Raw genomic sequence first — 27,111 nt, forward strand, 5'->3', positions numbered from 1 at the left:
GCTCCCGCGGTGAGTTGTGGAGACGGGAGAACCGTCCCGTCTCACGGAGCAGCCATCCTGGAGTACAACACCGTATACAACACAGAAACAAGAAACTTGGCCTCGCGAACGAGATGGAAGAAGAGAACCGATAAGCGGCGTCCTCTTGTCTACACATACACATAACCGTATTTTCCCAAGCCAGAGATTTCTAGATCTTCATCTTGTCAACGACACGAAGGGGACTTTCACCCGCCCTCCCCCCCAAGTCTTCCAGCCACTGACCTGACTTGTGTGATGCTCTGAAGTCTTAGTCAAGGGAGCAGCGGCCAAGCCCTCAGGTTCTCTCGACACCCCGCTGCAAGTGAACTTCAGCTCCACGTGTGAACACGGCTGAGCGTGGGAATCCCGGCTGAGTGTGGGAATGCTGGCCTCCAGAGACACAGCCTAGTGGTGTGGCTTGAACAGTGCTGTGGCAGCAAGAACCAGTAGGGGTTGAACATAGGCTTATCGTGCTGCGCTTTCGTCCTTCTGCTCCGAGGCTGAGGGTGCTCCCCCAAAGGTGCAAGCAAAAAAGAAGAACTGGGGAGAAGAGATCTGACTTCACCCATCACTGAAATACTTTGTCCCTGAAGCGCAGCCACCTGGAGAGAAAAACATGGTGGCGGCGCTTCACGGTCACCTGATTCGGAGCCTTGGGTTTGGTCCTGACTCAGAAGGAAATAGGCTGTCACTAAGAGGCCCCCCCACAGCACCCAAGCACTCACAGCCAAGTCTGGGCTTGGACCCAGCGAACATATGAGAAAAATGACCACCCCAGAGCCACCAAGAGGGCGGGAGACCTGCTGTTGCCGGGTCCACCCTCGAGGATCACAATGACTGCGTGAGCTCACGGAATGTTGAAGTTCAAAGGAAAAGTGGCTCTTACGTCACAAAGTCCTAAGTGGGTGGGCATCCTTTTTTGACCAAGGTCTGGGGGAATAGAGCTCTATCTTTGTCCCGGATGAGCTCCATCCAGGCCTAGCTACCTCCCCCAGACAGAGTTGGAGGCAAATCCATGCATGCCAGATTCCCACCGAAGCCGGCTCTCCTCCAAGCTTGCTTGGATGAAAAAATAGCTCCAGGTTCCCTTGGGATCTGCCCTCAAGAGGGCGGCAGTGCACGTAGTTTGAAACAGAGCTGAATGGACAGGTGTGCATCTTAGGAAAGCAGCCACCAGGGGACAAGAAGCTGTCAGCCCCCCAGAGAGTCCTGGCAGCATGGACGATGATGATGATGAGCTGCTTGAGTCTGAGGCCAAAGGTGAAAAGGCCCTTATCTATCTCCCTTCCCAGAGTAGTGTCCGGTGATCTGGTAGACCCCAAAAGGGTAGACCCCAAAAGCCCTTCTCCCTCTGCCCGAGTCTCTGCAATGGAGATGATGTGTGACATTTGCAACAGGGTTTAGAAACCACTCAAATATAGTGAGTGATGGTGCTAAACTTGGCTCTTATGAGGGCTAACCAATCTTAATTTTCAGTTTGTAGACTGACTGACATCAGGCTGATAGTTAGAAACCAGCCATACTGGAAATGTTTACACCACATGAAGTGGCTGATAGTTGTTCATTTGCTAGCATCCCCCTGGTTGAGTGGAATTCTGAAACTGTGAGGGTTTGGAGAGATGGGTCAGCACTTGGAGCTTTCTGCTCTTCCAGAGAACTCTAGTTCACCTCCCAGGGACTCACAATAACCTGAAATGCCAACTCCAGGGGGCTCGAGGGCCTCTTCTGGCCTCCACAGGCACTGCAAGCATCCACAATGCATAGCTCCCAACACATCTCTCTCTCTCTCTCTCTCTCTCTCTCTCTCTCTCTCTCTCTCTCTCTCTCTCTCTCTCATTTATTTCTCCCTTTCCTTTCCTTCCATTGCTTTATCCCTCCCTCCCTTCCCTTCCTTTTTTCTCTCCCTTCTTTCCTTCCTTTCTTTGATTGTTTGACTTATTACGAAACAGAGTCAGAAATTTGCCCCTTTTCTCAGAGCCCACGGCGGCAGTCTGGGTAGCTCAGCTTCTGAATGCTTCCTGACCACTGAGCCACTGCTACTCAAATTAGATGTCACATGGAAACTTGTCACGGAGGCTCTGGGATAAATATTGGGGCCTGGCTCTGTGATCAAAAATAAAGACACACACCTATTTGAGATCATTAAGAAGCCTGCCATCCAAGTATCTGAATTGTGAAAACGGGCTGGTGGGGGGCACATAATGCTCAACACACTCAAAGTGTAGATGAGTAAACGTATGAAATTATCAAAGAATAAAAATAAATAAACCAACAGGTGAGAGAGAGAGAGAGAGAAGTAGGCTGGCCCTGTCTGCTAGGCCTTTGGGAAGCATAAGTGTGGCTTCCTGAAGCCCTGAGTCCTGCTGATGCTGGATTCATCATCTCTGAATCCTGTGTGTGGCTTCCAGGAGCCCACCACTCCCTGGCCCAGTGAACTAACCACATCCAGCAAGTACAGGGGCCAGTGCAAAGGAGACACTGCTGCCCTCACCAGAGCCTCATCCAATGAAGACAAGCATGCTCAGTCACAGCAACAAACTGTCAGCTCAGGAGACACCCTCAAGCCTCTCCTTCATAGGCCCAGGAACAGTGCTGGTCTCGAGGGAAGGGAAGCTAGGCCACCTTCCTAGAAATCTGACTGTCTGCCTTGCTCCCTGGAACAGATCTGGGTCTGTTTTCCTTTGCATCGGATCCCAGTCCCCACCTGTCCCCACCCAGTCCCTTCCCGGCAGCACAGTGTGTGACATGAAGTAGCCCAGTTTTTGGAGCACCTCTGTTCACCACAAAGAGTAACAGATTCAACAGCAGACCCCCCAAATCCTTCCATGCAGATTAGATAAGAGGGGAGTGTGAGCAAGGGCCCCACCAAAAGCAGGCACATGGGGACGGGAGCTGCCCACCGACTAGGGAAACAGGACTCCACCAACCCAGCCCTACGGAGGTCTTATAGAAGGGGGCTTCCCCAGCAGGGCTGCTCTGGGAGGCCATGGGACAAAGGCTGCAGGCCAAATGTGGGAGGGAGGCAGAGGCTAAGAGGAGTCAGCGGCAGATGTCACCCAACGGGCCCCAGGTTTGATTCCCAGAACTGAATGGGATTTTCTTCCAGATGAGACTGAAGCCTCATTAGCACCTCAGAGCAGTGATGACACCCTCTACTGCGAAGCCGAGGCCCCTCCGAGCGTTGAGAAAGAGAAACCCACCCGGGAGGATTCAGAAACTGACTTGGAAATTGAAGGTGAGGTCACATCTGAGGAGAGGTGGGGGGCCGGCCAGCTTCCTCAGGAACTGGCGAGATGTGATTCCATCAGAATGTTCCTCTCTGTCCTACTGGAAGAGGGGCAGGAAGGCTATGCTCGATTCTAGAGCACCTGCTGCTCCTCCTGGTTGGCTGGGTTGTTGTTAAGATCTAAAACCAGCCGGGCGTTGGTGGCGCATACCTTTAATCCCAGCACTCGGGAGGCAGAGCCAGGAGGATCTCTGTGAATTCGGGGCCAGCCTGGTCTACAGAGTGTGTTCCAGGACAGCCAGGGCTACACAGAGAAACCCTGAGGGGAGGGGGCAGTGCAAATGCCTGAGGAATGTCCCCTGAGGTTGACTTCTGGTGAGATCGTGCATGATGAGCACACACACACACACACACACACACACACACACACACACACACACAAGTCTGTGTAGAACCATTTCAGTCATTGACGGAAATGGTTTTTAATCCCAAGCCAAAACTGATTGAATAACTTCGTTGTGATACTTGAGTCGTTGTTGTTTTTTCTGTTGGCCCAGAGGCTGCGCTTTCATCTGCTACTGTTTAGCCAGTAACTGTGGCTCCGGAGTTAGAGCCTGCATCTCTGGCAGCAACCTGCCCGCTCAGGCCGCAGCCTGGTGGGGATTCTGTTCCTGAAGACACTGGCTCTGTCACTGATGCCATATATAGCTTTTAATTAAATCGCTATCATTCTGTTTATCAATAAGACTCGGGAGTCAGAGACTGGGGTGAAAACCCGCTAGCTCAGAGAAGTTGAGGAGCAACTAGCTGACCTTCTCTCTTTGCTGACATCTAGGAGAGAGACTGTCCTTCCCCTTCCCCACCTCAAAAAAAAAAAGCTATACTAAGTCCCCCCTACTACTTTCTGTGTGCCTCTCAATCATCTTTCAGACACCCTCAGACTCTCTATGACTTTTCTGTCAACTCGGCCTCCTGACCCAAGGTTGATTTTATTTACGCAAACTCAGGGTTCACAGTGTGATCAAATATTCTGCAACAAGTTAAATATTGTAGCCAGGTGTGTCTTCATACACCTTTAATCCTAGTACTTACGAGGAGGAGTCAGGTGGATCTCTGGGAGTTCAAGGCCAGTCTGATGTATATAGTGAGTTCCAGGATGGACAGAGCAGCTACATAAAAAACACCCTGTCTCAAAATTAAACAAAAAATTTGGGGGCTAGAGAGGTGGCTCAGCGGTTAAGAGCACTGGCTGCTCTTCCAGAGAACCAGGGTTCAATTCCCAGCAACCACATGGTGGCTCACAACCATCTGTAATGAGATCTGGTGCCCTCTTCTGGACTGCAGGGACATATGTAGGCAGAACACTGTATACATAGTAAACAAATATTTTTTTTTTAAAATGTGGGCGCTGTAGCAGGAATCTTAAAGAGTTCTTATTAATAAAATCAAACCTGAGGCCAGTTATTGGGATGAATGCTGGAAGATCAGAGACACAGAACAAGCCACAGCTACCTCACCTCGCCAGTTCCTCAGCTGATCCTGTTTCCTCAGACTGGAAGCCTCTGAGTCCTCATCCAGAATGGGTCTCAGCTAAACTGCTGCTAGAAAGCCTGAATGCTTAACCAGCCAAAATGCTTCTAGTTTCTGCTCTTCACGCCTTATGTATCTTTCTCTTTCTGCCATCACTCCCTGGGATTAAAGGCGAGTGTCTTGAGATTAAAGCCGTGTGTCACCATGCCTGGCTGTTTCCAATCTGGCCTTAAACTCACAGAGATCCAGAGGGATTTCTATCTCTGAAATGCTAGGATTAAAGGCATGAGTGCCACCATTTTCTAGCCTCTGTATCTAGTGGCTGTCTGTTCTCTGGCTCCAGATAAATTTATTAGGGTGCACAATATTTTAGGGCACACAATACCACCACAGGGTGCAGGAGAAGTAGCTCAGCAATTAAGAACACCAGCTGCTCTTCCAGAGGACTCAGGACTCGGGTTCAATTCCCAGCACCCACATGGCAGCTCACAACTGTCTCTAACTCCAGTTCCAGGGGGATCTGACACCTTCACACCAAAGCACATAAAGTAAAATTCAGAAAAAACTTCAAATATTTTTGTATTGTTCTGTAACACAATCACATTATAATCTAATCTAACCCAAAGATATACTAATTTGATATGTACATGCTGAGGAATGGATAATAGGGAAATACTAAAAGTCTCTGTTTTTCATAGTTAAACCATGTAGGGTGTTTGTTTGCTTGTGTTGTTTGGTTGGTTGGTTGGTTTTGGTTTTTGGTTTTTTGAGACAGGGTTTCTCTGTGCCCTGACTATCTTGTAACTCACTCTGTAGCCCAGGCTGGCCCCAAACTCAGAGATCCTCTTGCCTCTGCCACTCCAGTGCTGGGATTAAAGACGTGCACCAGGCTGGAGAGACGGCTCAGAGGTTAAGAGCACTGACTGTTTTTCCAGAGGTCCTGAGTTCAATTCCCAACAACCATATGGTGGCTCACAACCGTCTATAATGAGATCTGGTGCCCTCTTCTGTATACTAAATAAATAAATCTTTTTTAAAAAAAGATGTGCACCACCACTGACTAAACCATGTTTCTACAAGAGGGGAACATTGTATGTGCAGTAAAAACAAACAAACAAACAAAAACACTGCTATTCATAACATACAAGAATCTGGAGTTGCTGCCCAGGTGTTTTGGAAGCTGTGGTGTTGTGTAGTGCCATAACATATAAAGTGCTAAGTGTACATACTGTGCTCAGAATAAACCTATGGTGAAGACACAAGATGCCACATGGGCCAGTACATCTGGAAATACACTGGATTAATCTCATGTGTGACTGTCAATTAATCTGCGGTCATGGCACCTTCAGAAACATTTACTGTGGTCAGCTTCTTGTGCCCACCACATTTGGTTACACTCTCCTGTATACACATCATTGGCCACAGCTGGAAAAGCTGAGTTCTAGAGCATACACCCACAAGGGCAGATCCCAAGCAGAGGAAAGCCCAAGCGGAAGAGTACCTCCCCTGGAGTGATTGGGGCTGAGGCAGATTGGAAGAGAAACCTCATTTCATTCTGACTTTCTACACAGACACAGAGAAATTCTTCACCATCGGACAGAAGGAGCTGTACCTGGAGGCCTGCAAACTAGTAGGTGTAGTGCCCGCCTCCTACTTCATCCGGAACATGGAGGAGTCCTGCATGAACCTCAACCACCATGGGCTGGGCCCCAAGGGCACCAAGGCCATCGCTATAACTCTGGTGGTGAGCATGCTGGCCAACAGAACACATCCGCCCTGGTGGAAGGGGCTTAACAGGGTGACTGGTTTGACATTCAGAGGGTGCTCTCTTTGGTGTCTAAAGAGCAACTTACCCTGGTCCTTTCTCAGTCATTGGCCATTGTTTTCCCTGTTAGCTCGTGGAAGAGGCTGTACTTTGAAGACCGTGGCCTTCCCTAGTTGGGAAACAAGGCATCAGCCTGTATGGGCTAGAACCAGACCCAAGAGCTACTGCAAGTACAAAATGTAGGCCTGAGTCCCAATTCCAAAGGTCCATACATGGAGCCACTACTGAGCCATTCCATTCAATGTCTACCTTTCACATTATCATTTTTAGAAATCACATTGCAGAGTAAATCACAGTTTTCCACATGAATAATATTATCTCTTGGCTAGCCATGACCAAACAAGGACTTGACCTTGAATTCTTCACACACACACACACACACACACACACACACACACACACACACACACACAGAGAGAGAGAGAGAGAGAGAGAGAGAGACAGAGACAGAGACAGAGACACAGAGACACAGAGAGACAGAGACAGAGACAGAGAAGTTGATGTCAGGTGTCCATCATATTCAGGATCTCTCACCGAACATGGCACTCACTGATTCAGCTTGACTGGCTGGCCAGCAAGCCTCAGAGTCCTCCAGTCTCCCAGCACTAGGATTACAGGCAGGTACCATTACATAACGTTGGTGCTGAGGATCTGAACTCAGATCCTCATGCTTGCCTGGTGAGCACATTACCAACAAGAGCCCCGGTCTCAGGAACTCTTCAACATGGCCACACTGGGGACCAGGCCTCCAACACAGCACCCTCTCACGTGCCTGGGATGTTCTAGAGAGAAACCAAGCTCTGGACCAGAGCGGACAGAGAACCAACCACCTTAGTCACCAACCACTTCCTTGTCTTCCTTCCTCTCCCACGGTGACGGTCAAAGTCCAACACGACGATCCTCAAACTGGAGCTGGAAGACAACTACATCATGGACGAGGGCATCCTGAGTCTGATGGAGATGCTGCAGGAGAATTACTACCTACAGGAGCTGGTAAGGCGCCCTCCTCCACCAGCTCCTCCTGGCACACCCGGGGACTCAGAACCACTCAAGCCAAGCCAGAGCCTCCCAGTCCAGGCCCAGGTCAGCTTTGGGCTACCTCTAACCAGTCAGTGCAATCCTCCTCTCTAGACACAACTTCTCAGAAGAAGGCTGTAGTTGGAGTTTTCCTGCCTGGCCCACAGTCAGGACAAATCTCTCTCACCCGCCAGGCCCATAGACGCTCAGACCCAACCAAGTAAACACACAGAAACTTATATTACTTATAAACTGTATGGCCGTGGCAGGCTTCTTGTTATCTGCTTCTTCTATCTTAAATTAACCCATTTCTATTAATCTATACTTTGTCATGTGGCTCGTGGCTTAGCATTACCTTACATCATCCTTGTCATGGCTGTGGCTGGCAGTATCTCTCTCCCCCCAGGTTCCCCGTCCCAGAATTCTCTTGTCTCTTGTCTCGCCTATACTTCCTGCCTGGCCACTGGCCAAACAGCATTTTATTTATACAGAGCAATATCCACAGCAGAAGGCCACGTATCAAAGGCTGGCTCAGCCACTGCACCCTGAAAAGCCATTTCTGGCTGCTCCTTACAAGTCCCGAAATGGAATGGTTTACCCACGCTAACCTAAGTGAGCTTTTTTCTTTGGAAAGTGGGAACCTGGTGAGGTAGCTCGTTTTCAAATCCTCCAAATGAATACTGCCTCGAGCTTCAAAACAAACAAATGATATGCTTTTCTGAAATACCAGGGCTAAACTGAGAGAGTTGGGTGTCAGTAAAGACAATATTGGAGAAAAATGGGATTCCATGAGAGACATAAAAGAAGCCAGATTGGGAACAAGCTTCCTTGCCTCTCACGCCCTCACTCATCCCCTGACCAGCCCCCACTCCCTTGTTTTTGAGGCCTATTTTGTGCTATTCTTTCCTGTGTGTGTGTGTGTGTGTGTGTGTGTGTGTGTGTGTGTGTGTGCGCTCTTACCTCTCAGAACGTGTCCGACAATGACCTCGGTATAGATGGAGCCAGGATCATCTCAGATTTCCTCCAGGAAAACAACTCCTCACTCTGGAAACTAAAACTTTCAGGTGAGCCCTCCTCAGGAGGGGAGGGGAGGACGCTGGGAACACAGGGAGGGGAGAGCAGAGGATCTCAGGAGAGCAGAGAATCTCAGAACAGCACGCTGCATCTTCCCCCTTGCTGGACCAGGCAGCCTTGCCCCTCCAGGGCCACACCATTGTCCTGATTTCCTGAACAAGCTCTCTTGGCAGTATTCTTGTCTTGGACGTCTCCACCTTCTGGGGTCTGGCTTGTATGCCTTACTCTCTCACTTCACACTTTCACTCCCATGTCATCTTTGAAAGGGCCTTCTCTGACCCCTAGCACGACAGCAACGTCCTGTCTATCACCATTACTCTCTGTCCTCTTTCTCCAGCTGTCTTAATGTCTATTGACCACTTGATGACTGCCTGTCTACCGTGAAATGAGTGATGTCCCATCCGTTATTGGGGGAACAGGGTCACTTGGAAATTCTAGTACCCAGGCATGCCCTCTCTTGGGTTTGCAGATGCATGCGGTCTGCGGGGCTCTGGAACTTCTATGCCAAGAAATGAATATAGAGAGTGGTCCTATGTCAAGTAGTAGGACCTCTTTGGAGGACAACTCTTTGCCCAGTTGGCTTGGGATTCCCATAGATAAGTTTTGGTCCAGGCGGTCCAAAACTGTGAAACTGATGGGGGGGGGGACTAAAAAGTGGGCACTTGCAGTTGCAGAAAATAGAACTCTCAGGCACAGACAATGTGTTCACTGCTTCTCTGTTTCTGTGATAAAACACTGTGACCTTATGGAAGAAAAAACTCTCAAGATCAGGAGATGTCTCAGTGGATAAAATGCCTGCTGAGAAAGCATGAGGACCTGAGTTCAGATCTCCAGTGCCCATGTGAAGACTAGGTACAAGTGGTGTACGTCTGTCACTCCAGATCAGGGGAGGGCAAGAGATGAGTAGACCCGAGGATCTATGAGAGATGCTAACTCAGAAAATAGGTACAGGGTGATAGAGGAAGGCATCCAACCTCTGGCTTTCATAAACACACACACACACACACACACACACACACACACACACACACACACACGAATTATAAATATGTAAATCAAAGAATATGAAAGACTGAGCAGCCCCAGCATAGATGGTAGGAGTTCCAGAAGAAGAGAATGAATAAGCAGGAATATTTCAACAAAAATCGCTGGTATGTTTCCTGAAGTCTCAGATCCAGAAAGCGTAGTCAATCCTAAAGGAGCTCATTGAAAGGAAATAGACACCGGGAGCTGGGGAAATGGCTTAGTGGGCGAAGTGCCTCCAGGACCCGTGTGGAGAGCTGGTAAAATGGTGTGTTCCTCTAACACCAGCTGGGAGGCAGAGGCAGGAGGATCCCGGAAGCATGCTAGTCAGTTTAGTCAAATCAGTGAGTTCCAGGCTCGGAGAGAGGCCCTGTCTCCAAAAACTAGGTGGAGAGCGCCTGAGGAAGATACCTGATGTCAGCCTCTGGCCTACACACACACACACACACACACACACACACACACACACACACACACACAATCACATACACACACAAAATAACAAAATTTAAAAAGAATTCCACACCTGAATTTGTCAATGAAAAAAAAATCCTTTGAGATACAAAGAAGTGTCTTAAAACATCCACATCTTAGTATCCAGAAAAAGAACTAGAATGCTTATTGTTAATAGAGACTCTCTCGTACATCAGGTATTCCTCTTTAATTTCATTTCTTCCCCTCTGAGTGCATTTTCCCCTGTGATAGAACAAGTAGACTTCGCTCATTCTCTGAATAGTACTCCATGTTGCAGGGAGACAGCATATTTTATAAACACCAGTGGACCGAAGGAACAGTGACAGGTCCTGTCCAGTGTTCCAACCTCTCCACTAACGTTTCAAAGGACTTTCTTGCATGCACATCTTTTGGGCACATGTTCCACTTTATCTAGATAGACACCCTAGAGTGTAATGCGTGGATATAGCCACCTTTGTAAAATCCAAATGTTAACTTCTGTGTTTCCCTTTAAAAAGCCTAGAGCAGGTTACAATTCCACCAATGGACTATCTGCCTCCCTGTCCTACTCCAGTAGGGTATTAACCAAGGTATCTGTGAACCAAACGGTTAAATGTGTAGGTGGTTGAGGTCACAGTGCATGGATCAGAATCCCAGCTTCGACACCTGTCCCCTCTTTTATTTAGTTAACCTTGTCCTTCTTATGCACGAACCAAGGACAGCCGCAGAACTCAGCTTAGCCAGTGATTCTGAAGACAGTGGATTACGATCTAAAGTGCCCAGTGCACCAAGCTGGGATGTTCAAATGCACTAATCATCAGCAGCAATTCACACTGTCGTTGAGATAGTGTTTTCAGATGTTTGTCACGTCATTCATTTCCTCTTCTATGAAACATCAGCTGCTAGATGGGGCTGCTATGACTGTTAAAACTTTATTTTTAAACTTTTGTGTGTGGAGTGTTTTGCCTGCATGAGTGTCTGTGCACCACGTGTGTGCCTGGCGCCCATGAAAGCCAGAAGAGGGCGTTGGATCCCCTGGAACTAGATAGAGCTACAGATACTGAGTCGCCATACTGGGAAATGAACCTGGGTCCTCTGGGAGAACAGTCAGTGCTCTTAACCGCTGAGCCATCTCTCCAGTCAGAACGTTAGGCATTCTTAATACACTATGGATATTCATATTTGATGCCAGAGAGGAGGAAGGAGACGGTCAACAGTCTCCTCCATTCCTTGTGTCTACCTATTGGCTTTAAGCGCTTCATCTGGTGTATGTGTGGGAGGGCGGAGGGGTGGCGGTTCCACCAAAGGGAAAGGACCCAGCAGATATGGTAGAGCAAGGGAGCATGGACAGTCTGGAGTGTATTGCTAATGAAGCGTCCTCACTTCAGGAAACAACTTCAAGGAGGAAGCTGCTGCACTTTTATGCCAAGCCCTGTCGGTAAGGAGCACATAAGAATGTCCCTTGGGAGTTCTGGGTGACACTTGGCAAAGACACTTGCTTGGGTTGAGAAACCAATATATGTTTGTTCCCTGCATAAACTTCAGCAAGTTGTGGAATTTTCTGGGTAACAATAATTCTCCAAGAAACCATTAACAGTTAATTAACAGTTAAGCTATTTTAAAAAATGTATAGGAAATCATCTGCTTAAGAACCCTAACCTGGGCTGGAGAGATGAGAGATGGCTCAGAGGTTAAGAGCACTGACTGCTCTTCCAGAGGTCCTGAGTTCAATACCCAGCAATCACATGGTGGCTCACAACCAAATGTAATGAGATCTGGTGCCCTCTTCTGGCCTGCAGTCATACATGCTGTATACATAATAAATAAATCTTAAAAAAAAAAAAAAAAAAAAAGAACCCTAGCCTACCCAATTTCAGGTACCCAGGAGTCCTCTTTCCTTCTACCTCAAAGCTAATTGAAAGCTATGTGAACAAAAGACATAAACAACCTCTTGTTTGGGCATGACGGCCCATGTTTGTAATCCCAGAACTCAGGAGGCTGAGGGAGAAGGATGGAGAGTTCAAGACCAGCCTGTACTAACTACATACTGATCTCCTGTCTCAAGATAAATAACTGGAAGAGGCCAGGCAGTGGTGGCACACGCCTGTAATCACAGCACTCGGGAGGCAGAGGCAGGTGGATCTCTGTGAGTTCGAGGCCAGCCTGGTCTACAGAGCTAGTCCAGGACAGCCTCCAAAGCTACAGAGAGACCCTGTCTCGAAAAAAAAAAAAAAAAAAAAAAAAAAAAAAAAAAAGGAAGAAAATTAAAATCTCTCTACAATTTGTTCCTTTAGTCCAATTACCGAATTCGGTCACTGAACCTCAGCCACAACCAATTCTCTGACGTAGGAGGGGAGTACCTGGGACAGATGCTAGGTATGTCCCCGTGGAGGGAAGGGGAGAAGAACTGGGAGGAGGGGCTGGGAGAAGACCACTTCCAGCTCCCCCTTTATGTGTATGGGCATTTGGCCTGCATGTATGTACGTGAATCACGAGTGTGACTGATGCCTGTGGAGGCCAGATGGGGCCCTAGCACTGGATTCCCTGGAACTGGAGTCACAGACAGTTGTGAACCACCATATTGGTGCCAGGAATTGAACCCAGGTCCTCTGGCAGAGCATCCCGGACTCTTAACCTCTGATCCATCTCTCCAATCCCTTCCCCTTTCTTACTAACTTAGCCTTTGATGTTTCCTTTGTGGGGTTTGTTTTGGTGGTTCTTCTTTTGGTTTGTGTTTTGTTTTTGCTGCTGACGCTGTGCTTTTGTTCTTCAGTTTATTGCTGGGTTTTTTGTTTTGTTTTGTTTTGTTCTTTTTTTTGAAACACTGTCTCATTGTTATTGAGTCCCAGACTGGCCTTGAATTTGAGGTCCTTCTGCTTCTACCTCCCAAGTGTTTGGATCATCGGTATGTGTCCTGAGTGTCCCCATTATAAAAGTGGTGTAAGTCATGCTCAAAACAATAGAGCAAAACCAACATCTGGATGTGAGAAGTGAAACTTGCCGGTGATGAGATCTTTGATGAGAAAAGCAGCTTGCATGAGGGCTGGAGAGAGGGCTCAGCAATTAAGACGGCTTGTTCTGTTCCCAGCACCCAAATCAGGCGGCTCACAACCCCATGTAACTCTAACTCCCGAAGATCAACATTTTCTTCTGGCCTCCTTTGGCAGCCACACCTACACACAGCATACCCTCACACAGATACACACACACACACACACACACACACACACACACACACACACACAAAATAAAGCTCAGGGCTAGAGAGACAGCTCAGCAGTTAAGAGCACTTGCTGTTCCTGCAGAGGCCCCAAGTTGGACTCCCAGCACCCACATGGTGATTAACAACTATCTGTAACTCCACTTCTGCGGAACTCAATGCCCTCTTCTGACCTCCACGGGCACCAAGCATGCATGTCATATACATACATACATGTAGGCAAAATATTCATATATAAACAAAAATGAGTAAGTCTAATTAAAAAAATTTAAGCTGGGCGGTCGTGGCACACACCTGTAATCCCAGCACTCGAGAGGCAGAGGCAGGCGGATCTCTGTGAGTTCGAGGCCAGCCTGGTCTACAGAGCTAGTCCAGGACAGGCTCCAAAGCTACAGAGAAACCCTGTCTTGGAAAAAAAATTAATTACATTCATAAAAAATAAACTAAATCAATCTCTTCTTAAAAAAGCAACTGGCTGGTGTTGGGGAGATCAGGATTACTACATGTCACATAACATAAACTACACCTTAAACCATCCACATATTTTATAGAAATATATTTAAAACATAATAAAAGATGACAAAGAAGATCTTTTGGGAAATTTTCTTATTGTGATTTTTGAGACAGGGTCTCTCTATGTAACCTTGGCTGTCCTGAAACTTGCTATGTAGATCAGGCTGGTCTTGAACTCACAGAGGACTGCCTGCCTCTGACTTCCAAGTACTGGAAGCTGTGCCTCTACACACAGCTCTACTGTTTTAATTTGGAGTATTGTTGTTTATGTGTTTGTTTGAGACAAGATTTCATATAGCTAAGGCTGGCCTCAAACTCCTGATCTTGCTGCCTCCACCTCTCAAATTCAGGGATCAAAGGCGTGCACTACCACAACTGACACCCAAGAGCAACTTTAAAGACAAGCAGGCAACAAGGGAGCACGCACATCATTTGTGTAAATGCAAGGATTCGTGCCACCAGGCAATGGTGGCTGGGTGCCCTAGGGGCTGAGTCAAGAGGACCCTCAAGAGTAAGGCTTGATCTGCCCAGGAGGCTCCAAGCCAGCTTGGAGGTTGCAGACCCTGTCGATCTCTAGGCGTGGTGGCATGGGCCTGTAGTGAGTACTACCTGCTTGGGAGACTGAGACAGGAAACTGTGAGTCGGGGTTGGAGAGCAGGCTTGGAGGCTAAGAACACTTGCTCTAACAGAGGACTCAAGCTCAACTGCCTACACCCACGTGGTGGCTCACCACCGTCCATGAGTGAGCTGGGCATGATGCAGAGGCAAGAGGACTTGCCACAGTCACATAGCCAGTTCTAGGCCAGCAATGGCTATATGCTGAGACCCTGTCTAAATCACAAATTTTATTTAATTTTTTTTTATGTGCATTGGTGTTTCGCCTGCATATATGTCGGTGTGAAGTGTCAGATCCCCTGGAACTGGAGTTACAAACAGTTGTGAGCTGCCATGTGGGTGCTGGGAATTGAACCCGGGTCCCCTGGAAGAAGAGCTAGTGCTCTTAACCACTGGGTCGTCTCTCCAGCCCCCAGGAATAAATTTTAAAAGTGTGTTTTCTGTGCAAACCTTGACCCCTAACTATAACTTCCATCTTTGGATAATCATATCCTCAAGTCTCAGTTTCTCTCTCTCTCTCTCTCTCTCTCTCTCTCTCTCTCTCTCTCTCTCTCTGAGACAGAGTCTTAGATAGCTGGCCTAGAAATTGCTATATATCTGAGGATGACCTTCAATTTCTGGTTTTCCTGACTCTATCCTCTAAGTGCTAAGATTACAGGCATACACCACCATGTCCAATTAACGTGGTTCTGGAGATCAAACCCCAAGGCCTCATGCCTGCTAGGCAAGCACTCTGTCAACTGAGTCACGCCCCTCAGGGTCCCAGATGAACACTCAAGATATATATATGTCACTGTATTTGTGACATCGGGGTAAACATCTGTAATAGAGCCCTTGCACATTCTGTGCTGTCTTCTTAGGTGGCGTCTCAGAGTGTACACCTCTTCATGAGAAAACATCTGTGGTCACCTGTTTACCAGCCAGATCACGCCCCTTACCCTCTTTGATAGAAAAGTGGGACTGTTTTAAGTCATTTTTTCCCAGAATGAAAAGTCATCCTTCGATCTTGGGGTCTAAGTAACTTACTGAAAATTATCACCTGGCCAGGCATGGTGGTGGCATACAACTTTAATCCCAGCACTTGGGAGGCATAGATGGATTTCTGTGAGTACCATGCCAGCCAGGGCTATATAGTGAGACTCTGTCTTTAAATTTTAAAAAGAAGGGGGTGGGGGCGCTGGAGAGATGGCTTCAGTGGTTAAGAGTATTGACTGCTCTTCCAGAAGACCAGGGTTCAATTCCCAGCACCCACATGGCATCTCACAAATGTCTGTCATTTCAGTTCCTGGGGACCCAACACCCATGGCAAAACACCAACGCACATAATTTTTTTTTTTTAAATTAAGAATTAAAAAAAAAAATTTAAGTTGTCACCTGAGTGTGCTAGCTTGCCTACCCATCTCCAATGCTGTGGGACTGAGGCTGGGTCTTGGTGATGTGGGAGATGCTGAGCTGAATCTCTGTTCCTCCCAGCCCTCAATGTAGGGCTCCAGTCGCTGAACCTGAGCTGGAATCACTTCCACACTCGGGCAGCTTTGGCCCTGTGTAACGGTCTCCGGGTAAGTCACGCTCCAAGAGGTGAGTTCAACTGCTTCCTTGAGGTCACCATGGATTCGGGTGTGCAGAGCTCTCACCAAGTGTCTCTGAGTTGTTGGGGTTCCTTCCACGATCCCTGGGTGTGCCTTTCTAGTTTATAAACCCTCCCTACTGAGACCCGAGTACCATCTCTAGGGATGCTTTCAGAGGATAGTTCAGCTAAAGGGCAGACAGCCGATTTCGAGAGGACCTGACATCGAACCCTGTCTGGAGGGAACGGGAGTGATTGTGTACATCTGTCTCTAGAGAAAACTACTGAGCTCTGGGGGAGGAGGGGAAAGAAGGAAGGTGAGGGTGAGGGTTAGGCTGGGATGGAATGGGTTGAGAGTTGTAGGGGGTGACGGACGGTAAGGGCAGAGTGTGTTGGGGTAAAGACAAAGGTTTAGATCAGTTGGGATATGGGTGGGGGTGAGGATTGGGGCTGGGCTGGCAGTCAAGGCATTTTCCTGGGTGAGTCTCACTCCACCTTGATGCTGGTGCTGTTCCCCTCCCCTGGAGTCTAACGTGACCCTGAAGAAACTGGACGTCTCCATGAACGGCTTCGGGAACGAAGGAGCTCAGGCCCTGGCGGATGTCCTCAGACTCAACAGCTGTCTGGTCTACATAGATGTCAGTGGAAATGGCATCACCAATGAGGGAGCCTCCAGAATCAGCAAGGGACTGGAAGTCAATGAAAGCCTCCAAGTGATGAAGGTAGACATGTCTGTGTCTGTATGCCACATGTGTCTGCCTGTGTGTCCATGAGTGTGTGTGTGTGTGTGTGTGTGTGTGTGTGTGTGTGTGTACATATATTTGTATGTGTGTGATCCATCTATGTTGTAGGGAAACAGTAGTAGAAGTGGACTGGATAATGCTGGGGAGAATCAACACACACACATACACACACACACACACACACACACACACACACACACACACACACACCATATTTCCATGTGCACACGGTGCCCTTGCTATAGACCCAGGGCTGCCCCAGCTCTCTGGTCACACATGTGCTTCTACACAGGTCCCCTCTCATACCATTTGGGGCTCTCTTGGGATTTTCTTCACACTAAGGCCATTTTATGCTTTGGGGATTCTAATCCTAGATCCCAGTGGTTTCTGACATTCCTCTGGTCCCCATGAGCCTCTGCAGCCTCAGCTCACCCCTGCTCTTCATGGCTCCCCTGGCCTCCTGTTTCTTCCTCTCCTTCTTAGCACCAGCCACGCCCATGTCTGTTCCGCTGCAGAGTGTGGCACACAAGAACCCACGACAGCCTGCGACCCCCTGAATTAGGGCACGGCTGCCAGCACTCTGCTCTCCCTTCCCTGCAGAACTCTATACTATGATTCCTAACTACACCCTCATTGGAATAGGAAATCTTCCTACCGACAAGGATGTTCAGTTTGGTCATGATCATACCCTTCATACCCAGCATGGTGCTGGACACCCGGTGAATCTGTAGTAAGTGAATGGATAGATGGATGAATAGTTCATTGTCCTCTCTCTGGGACTCTCAGCCACACCCTGAATCTGAGGATGCAATAATCCATTAATCGTTGCCCCGTGAGGCCAGGTATCTCTGCCAGCTCCACTGACCAGGTGGGAAAACAGAGGCTAAGTGACTCATTCAGACCACTTAACCATGAAGAGGGTGGCCATTTGTATCTGGCTCTCTAAGGCCATTCTAACCACCACCCCCCAAGAGGATGATGGAGGCATGGCAGGTGTTGGGATCCTTGTTGATGGAGGAGGAATGGATGTGAGAAAATGGAGAATGAACCTGCTGCCTGAGGTGCCGTGAAGGGGACAAGAAGAAGGCAGATTCTGGAAGGGGAAGTACGATAATGGCCAACAGAACCAGACTGGACATCTAGGAGGAAAACTAGAATTCCCAGCTGGGGTGTAATGGGACCATTCAACTCAGAGAGGTGGTCCAGGCTGTGAGTAACTCGGCCTTACGGTCCAGTGCAACCAAGGATTGCTGTAAGAACCTGAACCTTTTGAAAGGTTCCATCGACTAAGAAGAAAGGCTGGCAAGATGGCTCAGTGGGTAAAGGCGCTAGCTGCCAGGCCTAATGACCTGAGTTCAATCCCAGAACCACGTGTTAAAAGGGGGAAAAACAACTCCTGCAAATTGTTCTCTGACCTCCACATGCACATCATGGCACACATGTACACATACATACATACACACTAATAAATACATACAGTTTTAAAATATATCCTTTCTTTTTAAGACTAAGAGAGGCCACCTCACACAGATGGACAATGGGTTGCCTCTGTCTATTGGAATTAGGTGATTCCAAACATGTTTTCAATTTCTAATCTTCCACAGTGGTTATATGTAACAAATGAATTTTAATTTTTTTTTTTCGAGACAGGGTTTCTCTGTAGTTTTGGTGCCTGTCCTGGACTAGCTCTATAGACCAGACTGGCCTCAGACTCACAGAGATCCACCTGCCTCTGCCTCCCAAGTGCTGGGGTTACAGGCATGCGCCGCCACTGCCGCCACCACCACCACCACCGGGCGTGAATTTAAAATTTTAAAAGACGTTTAAAGTGGAGCTGGAGAGATGGCTCAGCGGTTAAGAGTACGTACTGTTCTTTCAGAAGACCTGGGCTCAATTTCCAGCACCCATGTTCTTGGGAAACTAGGAAATCTCCCTGGGAAATGAGTCCCACAAAGTTCAGGTGCCAAGCTGCATGAGCACCAGATTTTTCTCACCAGAGAACATCAGAGTCTGGGAAACCGGCACACAGTAAACGCCCAATAAAACCCATGGCCTCCCTCCTAATACAACCACCCGAGCTGGCCTTCCACAGCAGCAGCCACCATTCATACACTGCTTGCCACACACTGGGCACCTCTTTGAATGCTTTGGCTGGATTGTTAGCCTGGGACCCTTGGAACAGCTCCTCCATACGAACAAAGAGGCCAGGGAGTCAAAGCCAAGGCCAGCTGCCTACACACTTGCTCTTCCTAATCTCCATCCATGTTTCAGTGGCTCTCGGCACCCTTGCAATACTAACCTAAGCCCACAAGGTCCACCATGCCGTGACCTTTCCTGGCTTTGTTGCCTCCTCCTCTCTGTTCCTGCTTACAGAGCATGTGCTATTATCCAACACCCTCCCCGCCCACACACACCTCACCCCATGCTGCTCCCTCCAGCACATCTTCACCCTCACCTGTTCTTTTCTTCTTTGGTGAATCTTTCCCCCACTCTGCTCCTGATCCCCCTTCAGATATGATTAATTCCCCCCATCCCAGTCAGGCTTTACTCAAGGGTGCCCTACCCATGATGGACCTTCCTTCCTTTGCTCCTACAGTATGTACATGTCCCTCCGTCACTGCTGTCCTCACATATCTGATGCCATTTACTTATCTACCTGTCTTCTCCAGCTAGAGTAAGGTCATCTGAAGACAGAGCCCTTGTCATGTCTACCTGGGCTTAGCCCACTGGTCAATACACAGCAGGCCTCGATAAATATTTGTTGGAGGATGGATGTGTTGGGTGGGTGGAGGGTGAGATGGATTGATGTGTCGGTTGGTGGATGGATCGGTAGTAAGGTAAGATGGATGGATGGATGGATGGACGGACAGATGGGTGAAGGATGGAAGGATGGATGGATGGATGGATGGGTGAAGGATGGAAGGATGGATGGATGATAACAGAGACTGGTGAGTGGATGGGTAGGTAAATGGATGGATAGTGAAATAGACTAGTTAGTAGATATATGCATAGATGGGTGGAAAGTAAGATGAATTGATATGTACATGCATGGGTGGGTGACAGATGGAGAAAGCGATGAACTTATGTGTTATGGGTGGGTAGAGTAAATGAATAGATAAATGAGTGCTGAGTGGAAAGATGGAAGGATGTATGGTGGGACAAACGGAACAGATGGGGAAGTCTAAGAGCAGCACAGAGGTTGTGATTCGATGGGGAAAGTGAAGCTGCACTCTAACAGCCTCTCCTGCCCCATCTCAGGCTCCTCCTGCTGTTCCCTTCTCCCACAGCTTTTCCTGAACCCCATGAGTATGGAGGGAGCAGTGTATCTTATCCTGTCCATCAAGAGGAACACCAAATCCAAGATGGAAGAGCTTGACATCTCTGTAAGTGATCAAATACCAGTCATTTGCTCCTGGCACAAGCCAGTCACCCTTCTGCCAGCTGGGCCGCCAGCTGTGTCCCTCACAGGCCCTCCCACACAAGAGGCAAGGGGCTAAGTGATGAGAGTAGACCTTCAGTCAATATCACCATGATGTGCAATAATGTACTCAATCCTGGGAACCCCAGACATGAGCACCTAAGAATATTCACGAGGAAAAACCATAGAGAGAGATGGGGGAGAGGGAACCCCAGGACAAAAATTGTACACTACCAAATTTGGTAATAAATGGACTGCGTTCCAAAATGTTCCAGATTTCCAGGATTCTTTTTTCAACCTTGGCTGGCCTGGAACTTGCTATTATATAGACCTGGCTGGCCTCAAACTCACAAAAATCTACCTGCCAGGGCTGGAGAGATGGCTCAGAGGTTAAGAACACTAGCTGCTCTTCCAGAGGTCCTGAGTTCAATTCCCAGCAACCACATGGTGGCTCACAACCATCTGTAATGAGATCTGGTGCCCTCTTCTGGCCTGAAGGGATATATGCAGGCAGAATACTGTATACAAAATAAATAAATAAATCTTTAAAAAAAGAAAATCTACCTGCATCTTCCTGCCAGAGTGCTGGGATTAAAGGCTTAGCTAGCCCTCTCTACCCTTATATAGCCGTATATAGCCCAGGCCCCCAATCCAGGGAATGGTCTGTGGGTCTTCCCACATCAGTCAAGGCAATCAAGACAATCCAACACCAACATGCCCACACGCCAACCTGATCTAGCCAATCCCTCCTGCAGATCCTCTTCACCTACAAGAAACCTGAAGCACAGCCATTGGGTCATTTGCCCAGGACCCACAGCAAATGAGAAACACCTAGGAGAAAGCCAGGGCCCTACCTCCATCTCTAGTTCCATGAAGGCAGTGATGTGAGAGTGTCTTTCTTCCTCTAATGCTTCACAGTGATGTTCTATAAGATTTCCCCCAATGCTTGCAATTATCTGAGTCATGATATTTCTCCTCAGAGGCCTCATCTCTCCACATTCGTACTCTATCCTTGACTGTGTCAGGATACAAAGCTCCTCAGCCCCAGCCCACACTGCCCCAGAGTCTCAGCCACATTCAGATTTCATAGCCATTTGCCTACCTGACTCCTGCAGGCAGGTTGCATGGCCCCAGGCTTGGTACGCTTGAGGAAACCTTAGAAATGCACTGCTTAGGGCTTAGATGGCACAGGGGTCCGTGAGCCATGACATAACTGCCATTAAACCAGTCTGCCAGAGCCAATAGACTGAGTTAGCCAGTTTCTCTTTTTCTGATACTGTGACAAAATGATTGAAGCCAGGCTGTTATAAAGAAAGGATTGCTATTTAGTTCACAACTCCAGAGGCCGAATGACCCGGTAGCACGGCACCAGCTCTGGTGATGGCCCTTCTGATCACCTTACCTTACACAAGATGGCATCACAGCAGTATTGCATAGGGAAAGGAAAGGATGCTGCATGGAGAGACAGGAAGCCAGGGACTCGGTCTCCTTTCCTTCTTGATCTAACAGGTCTCCTGAGCATGACACCGGTTCCTGTGAGGGCAGTGTCCCCAGTGACCCAATATCCTTCCATTAGGCTTCTGAAAGGTTCCATCACTACTCACACTGCCCCTGGGGACCAAGTGTCCTACCCTCTTGTCAATGATGACGCCATGACTCTAAACGTACTGGAATTCCTGCTTGGTAGATGCTTCTAAGACCAGAGTATGTGCAAAACCTTCAGCCCTTAAGCATGAGTTCAGTCCTTTGAAAAGGCAGAAAGGTACTAAGAACCACACCCGAAGAAAGATGAGGGTCATCTAGCTGATGGAGAACAGGCTTAGATCGTTCTTCCAAATGACATACACTCTCTATGTCCTGGATGCCAGCTCTGACTTCTTCCAAAAGAGGAGTTTCTAGTTTGCTGTGAATCGTAGCAGGATGGTTGGCATTGGGGATTCTGGGTACCTGCTCTGAAGGACAACATTCACATAGATGTGGACAGGTCAGGGTGTCTTTGTATAGACCAGCCTCTGCCCATCAAATGGGGCCACTCAGAAAAGAGCTGAGTCGGTATCATGTTACAAACAAGCCACTCAAGCACAATGAAAACATCTCAACAAAATCTCTTAGGAGATCTGAGCAGATTGATGCATGCCTATAATCCCAGTGTTCAGGAGGCTAAGGCAGAAGGGTCACCATGAGTTCAAAACCAGCCCATGCTTCTTAGTGAGTTCTAGGCCGGTCCAGGCTACAGAGTAAGACCACTACACACACACACACACACACACACACACACACACACACACACACACACACACCTGAGAGACTTACAAATCAAGTCACAAGCTCCATAACACCAGAACAGCCCTGAGGCTGTAGCTAAGTCCGGTAGACTGCTTGTCTAGCATGCACAAAGTCTCGGATGCCATGCCTACCACCCCATCAAACTGGCCATAGTGACACATGCCTGTGATCTCAGCACTGAGAGATGGAAACAGGAGAATCACCATGAGTCCAAGGCCAGCCTGGGTGACATCTAAGGCTATATTAGATTACAGAATGAGACCCTGCCTCAGAAAGTAACCCATGACACAAGTCAGTCCCAAGCTAGAAAACATCAGGACTCATGGCAGTCCAGAACCAACGCTCCTGAACTTGGCTTGGGTGGGAGGGAAGGGTACTCGAGTCAACAGGCACATGGCACAGGGACATCACCTCCACTGTGGCCCCTCTCTCCCTGCTGCAGAACGTTCTGGTAACAGAGCAGTTTGTTAGAGTCCTGGACGGGGTCTGTTCAATTCACCCCCAGCTGGATGTGATATACAAGGGATTACAGGGTCTCTCCAGCAAGAAAACCACCTCTCTGTGGACCAACCCCATGAAACTGATCCAGGTGAGCTCCTCCCCCTTAGAGCTTTAGAAAACCCTGGAGGAAGCGGCCACATGGTCCCAAATCACCCACCAGCACTGGCTCTGCCTGAGTGTCAATGTGATCCTTTCTTTTTTTGTTTTTTGTTTTTTGTTTTTTTTGCGAGACAGGGTTTCTCTGTGTAGCTTTGTGCCTTTCCTGGAACTCACTCTGTAGACTAGGCTGGCCTCGAACTCACAGAGATCCGCCTGCCTCTGCCTTCCGAGTGCTGGGATTAAAGGCGTGCGCCACCAACGCCCGGCTGTGATCCTTTCTAATAAGGTTCCTTGCAAAGGAGACCTGAACTATTGCCCTTGGATATTGGGTCACTGGACACTGCTTCTTACCCCAAAGGAGAGAAGAGCTGAAATCTGGTGGGGTGGGGTGGGGGGGTGAAGGCACAGGATGGAGTCTGCTACCTGAGACCTGCCTTTTACTAATGTGCCTCCAAAGGTAAGCCACGGAGCCTTCAGTGCCTTAGTCTTTTCACCTGTAAAATGGGAAGAGACGAGAAGGGTGGCTGTGAAGACTGAATTACTTAATAGGTATGAGGTGCTCAGAGTAAGGCCTGGACATAAAAAGCACCCAGGGCTTGCAGCTTCTAAGACTGGATGCCGAGTCATCCCACACTTAGCAGAGTCCTTTATTTCTGGGCACACACCTGGCAAGTTCTCTCTTAGTTTGTCTCCAGAAAATCACAAGTAGGTACAATGGTGACATTTTAAAAATCAAGCGGATATTGACGCTGAAAGGGATGCTGAGTCCCTGGTCTGGTGTCTCTCAGGTGTGGCTACACCTCTGCGGGCCGCCATCTGGGGGTGCTGTGCTAATGCAGTTTCTGGGGTATGCCCCCTCATCCACCTCAGGCTGTTTCTGGCCTCCGATTGATCGGTTCTGTTCCTCAGTTTCCAAAACTAAATCTAAAAAGGTCTTACATGAAAATTATCATATGCAAAGTTCTAGAAGGCAAAAGGTATCAGGTTTGTTTAGGGAGAAGATTCCAATGAAACCAGGGGAAGATGGCTTTTACAAGGGAAGTCGGATGCAGAGCCAGGGTCCCACTTCTTGTTTTTAAAGAAATAGAGAGTGGCAAGCTGGGCAGTGATGGCACACGCCTTTAATCCCAGCACTTGGGAGGCAAAGGCGAATGGACCTCTGAGTTCGAGGCCAGCTTGGTCTAAAGAGTGAATTCCAGGATAGTCAGGGCTACACAGAGAAACCCTATCTCAAAAAATAAATACATAAATAAAAAGAAAAGAAAAAAGAAAGAAATGGAGAGTGGGATGAGCCAACAGGAGTGAAAGACCCTGAGCCAGATGCCACTGGATCTCAGGAACAGCAAAATCAATCAATCAATCAATCAATCAATCTAAATTTGAGTGTAAACCTCAAGTAGTGGGCAGACCTGCCATCCCAGTACTCAAGGTGCCTGCCTGGGCTACAGAGTAGCCAGCCTGGACAACTTAACGAGACCCTGTCTCAAAATACAAAATCAAAAGAGGGCTAGCTGAGTATATAGCTCAGTGGCAGTTCATTTGTTTAACGGGTGTGAGATCCCAGGTTCAATCCTCAGCACCGCAAAGAAAAAGAGAGTATAGGGGAAAGAAATCTTCAGGTAGAGATCAAACAAGACGTCCGTGTACATACAGTACAGTTGGAAAGAGGCAACCATGTGGCTGGAAAGATGGGACAGGTTCAGTAGTGACCAAAAGAAAATGTCACCGGAGAAATATGACGAAAGTGACAATGGCCAGCAAACCTCATCAGAATTTCAAGTACAGACACCCCAGGATGAGCCCAGAGAAAAGGAGGGCTTCCTGGCAGAGGTGGGGAGGATCCCAGAAGAACAGGAAAGATTGGAGTGAGCACGGAGCCTGGAAGGCGGTTCTAGCAAGAGGGCTTCTGCCAGCAGAGCCGGGAGGGTTTACACACCGAGTGCAGGCAGCCTTCGGGGGCCCTGGAGGCTGCAGAACCGTGTCAGCCCAGCTGAGGAATCCTGGGACTCGGGACTCAGAAAGAAGCCTGAAAGGCAACGCTGGCCAGAGATGGAGGCTGACCTAGACGTGGTTGGTATCTTCAGATTTCAGACCTTGAGTTGGGCTTTGATTCCATCTGGCACCGGGAGTCATGAGAACTATTGAGCCCTGGAAGTGGTGTGAATCCACCAGAACTAATGGGCCATCTTTCTGACAATGGAGAGTGACCGGAGAGGATACAAACAGAAATGCTACTTTTAAGGTTTCCTGGCTGTGAGAACCCTAGGTGTGCCTAGAGCCCATCCAACCAATCCCGAGGCAGTAATGTGCTCTCCCGGCTGAGAGAAGCCCCACCCACCAGCCACAGAGCACCAGTAACTGCGCGGGGTGTTGATGGAGGTCATCTCAAAGTTAAATAATAGACTTTGATCTGGTCACCATCGGGGTACCTGTGATACTAAGGGCTGCTCAGCAGCTTTGGTGTCTGTGAAGTCAGGGAGTGGACGGGATGAGTGGAGCCTCTGTGGGGTTGGGGTGAGGCTGCCCGGAATTAGACAAATGCCTGTCCCATTGCTCCTCTGCCTGCGCCTTGGTACTCGCTCTAAAGCCGTGGTTAAAGGACAGACAGCCTCAAGCTGGAGCTGCCTTCTCCCATTCCCCAGGGATTTCTGGGTCCAGGGGTTTAGGTCACCCTTTGGGGGACGAGGAGGGAGGTGTGATAGCCATAATAAAGTCAAGCGTTTGCTCCCGGCCCCTCCTGCTCCTCTCAGAACTACACAGACCAACAGAAGATCTCAATTGTGGAGTTCTTCAAGAACTTGAATCCATCGAGATCAATGACAATGCCTGTGGGGGAGTTCCGGAAAGCCATGATACAGGTGTGCTAACTCCAGGGGACTCTGGGTAATGTGGCGTGGGGGAACGGACAGGCAGGCATATGCTTGCATTTCATACTGCCCTGTAAGGTTGCTTGAGGACACTGCCCTCATTCATCTAGACTCCAAGGGGGGAACTCAACACCTCCCTCAACCCCCTGCCCACATCTGTCATGTGGCTCGATACCACTCCTCACCCCAGACGAATACGTTCACCTCAGAGCCCCACCCACCCACCCTGCCCCGTTGTGTTTGGCTCCTAGGAAGATGAAAAGTAAAGATGGGAGCAATGGCCATTTCCCCACAGCTCCCACACTCTGCCTTCAACCTTACCAACCTCTGAGCCCCCACAGTCCCTCTTACCAATACAGTGAACGGAATGGAGGTCCCCCGAAATGTCTGCACAAAGGGATCATTTGTGACAACATCCTGGGAAGGCCGTGGGGGAAGGGTCTAGGGGCCTGGGCAGGGATGAATGCTTAATACCCAGACCACAGGACAAGAGGGCTGGCCAGGACTAGGTATGTGGGAGCAAGAATGGCCTTCACATGGTGAAGAGTACAGCCCCCGTCCACCTCAGCAGGCCACTCATTGCTCCTGGATCCTGAGTCCTTGTCCCTACCCGGAAGTAGGGGGTCCTCTGCAGCTGCTTCTGGTACCTCCTTGTGGGGGGTGCAACCATCCCTGAGCCCTCAGCTGCCACCAGTGGTCCCAAGAGTGAGACATTATGGGGGGTCACTGTGTGTGAAGGAGCAGAAGACCCCATAACATATCCCATCCACCTTCTCAGCAAAACAAGGTCCCCATCAACCGGTACCAGGTCAGGGAGCTCATAAAGAAGCTGAACGAGAAGAATGGTGTGGTGGACTTCAGGTGAGCATGGCCCTCAGCCCTTCCCCCTGCTTGCCAAAGGGTTCTAGTGGGATGGGCGTCAGCCCTGGGCCCCCGCCATCTGCCACCTGTGTTCTGTGAGATAGAGGAGATTATTTACAGTATCCCAGAGGCCTCATCCCAGAGCCCACGGCCAGGCCCCAAGGTCAGGCCCCAAGGTCCACCTTCCTTCTCATCCTCAGCTCACTTACATAGCAAGGCTTGAGGAAGAGCCTGGGACCCGTGCCCGAGGAA

General features: G+C 48.8%; 1 protein-coding gene across 1 annotated transcript; it reads left to right on the top strand.

Moving 5' to 3' along the window:
• The first annotated feature begins 1,238 nt into the window (after positions 1 to 1,238).
• Lrrc74a (leucine rich repeat containing 74A) lies at positions 1,239 to 27,072 on the top strand. Its single transcript, XM_036205456.1, has 14 exons — positions 1,239 to 1,281; positions 3,128 to 3,256; positions 6,349 to 6,521; positions 7,488 to 7,595; positions 8,587 to 8,683; positions 11,558 to 11,607; positions 12,464 to 12,545; positions 15,991 to 16,076; positions 16,612 to 16,806; positions 20,115 to 20,210; positions 22,974 to 23,120; positions 25,882 to 25,989; positions 26,777 to 26,859; positions 27,060 to 27,072. Exons 1-14 carry the CDS (start codon positions 1,239 to 1,241, stop codon positions 27,070 to 27,072), a joined length of 1,410 nt encoding a protein of 469 aa, XP_036061349.1.
• Positions 27,073 to 27,111: the final 39 nt, after the last annotated feature.

The sequence above is a fragment of the Onychomys torridus genome, chromosome 14 (assembly GCF_903995425.1).
Source record: "Onychomys torridus chromosome 14, mOncTor1.1, whole genome shotgun sequence".
Taxonomy (NCBI): domain Eukaryota; kingdom Metazoa; phylum Chordata; class Mammalia; order Rodentia; family Cricetidae; genus Onychomys; species Onychomys torridus.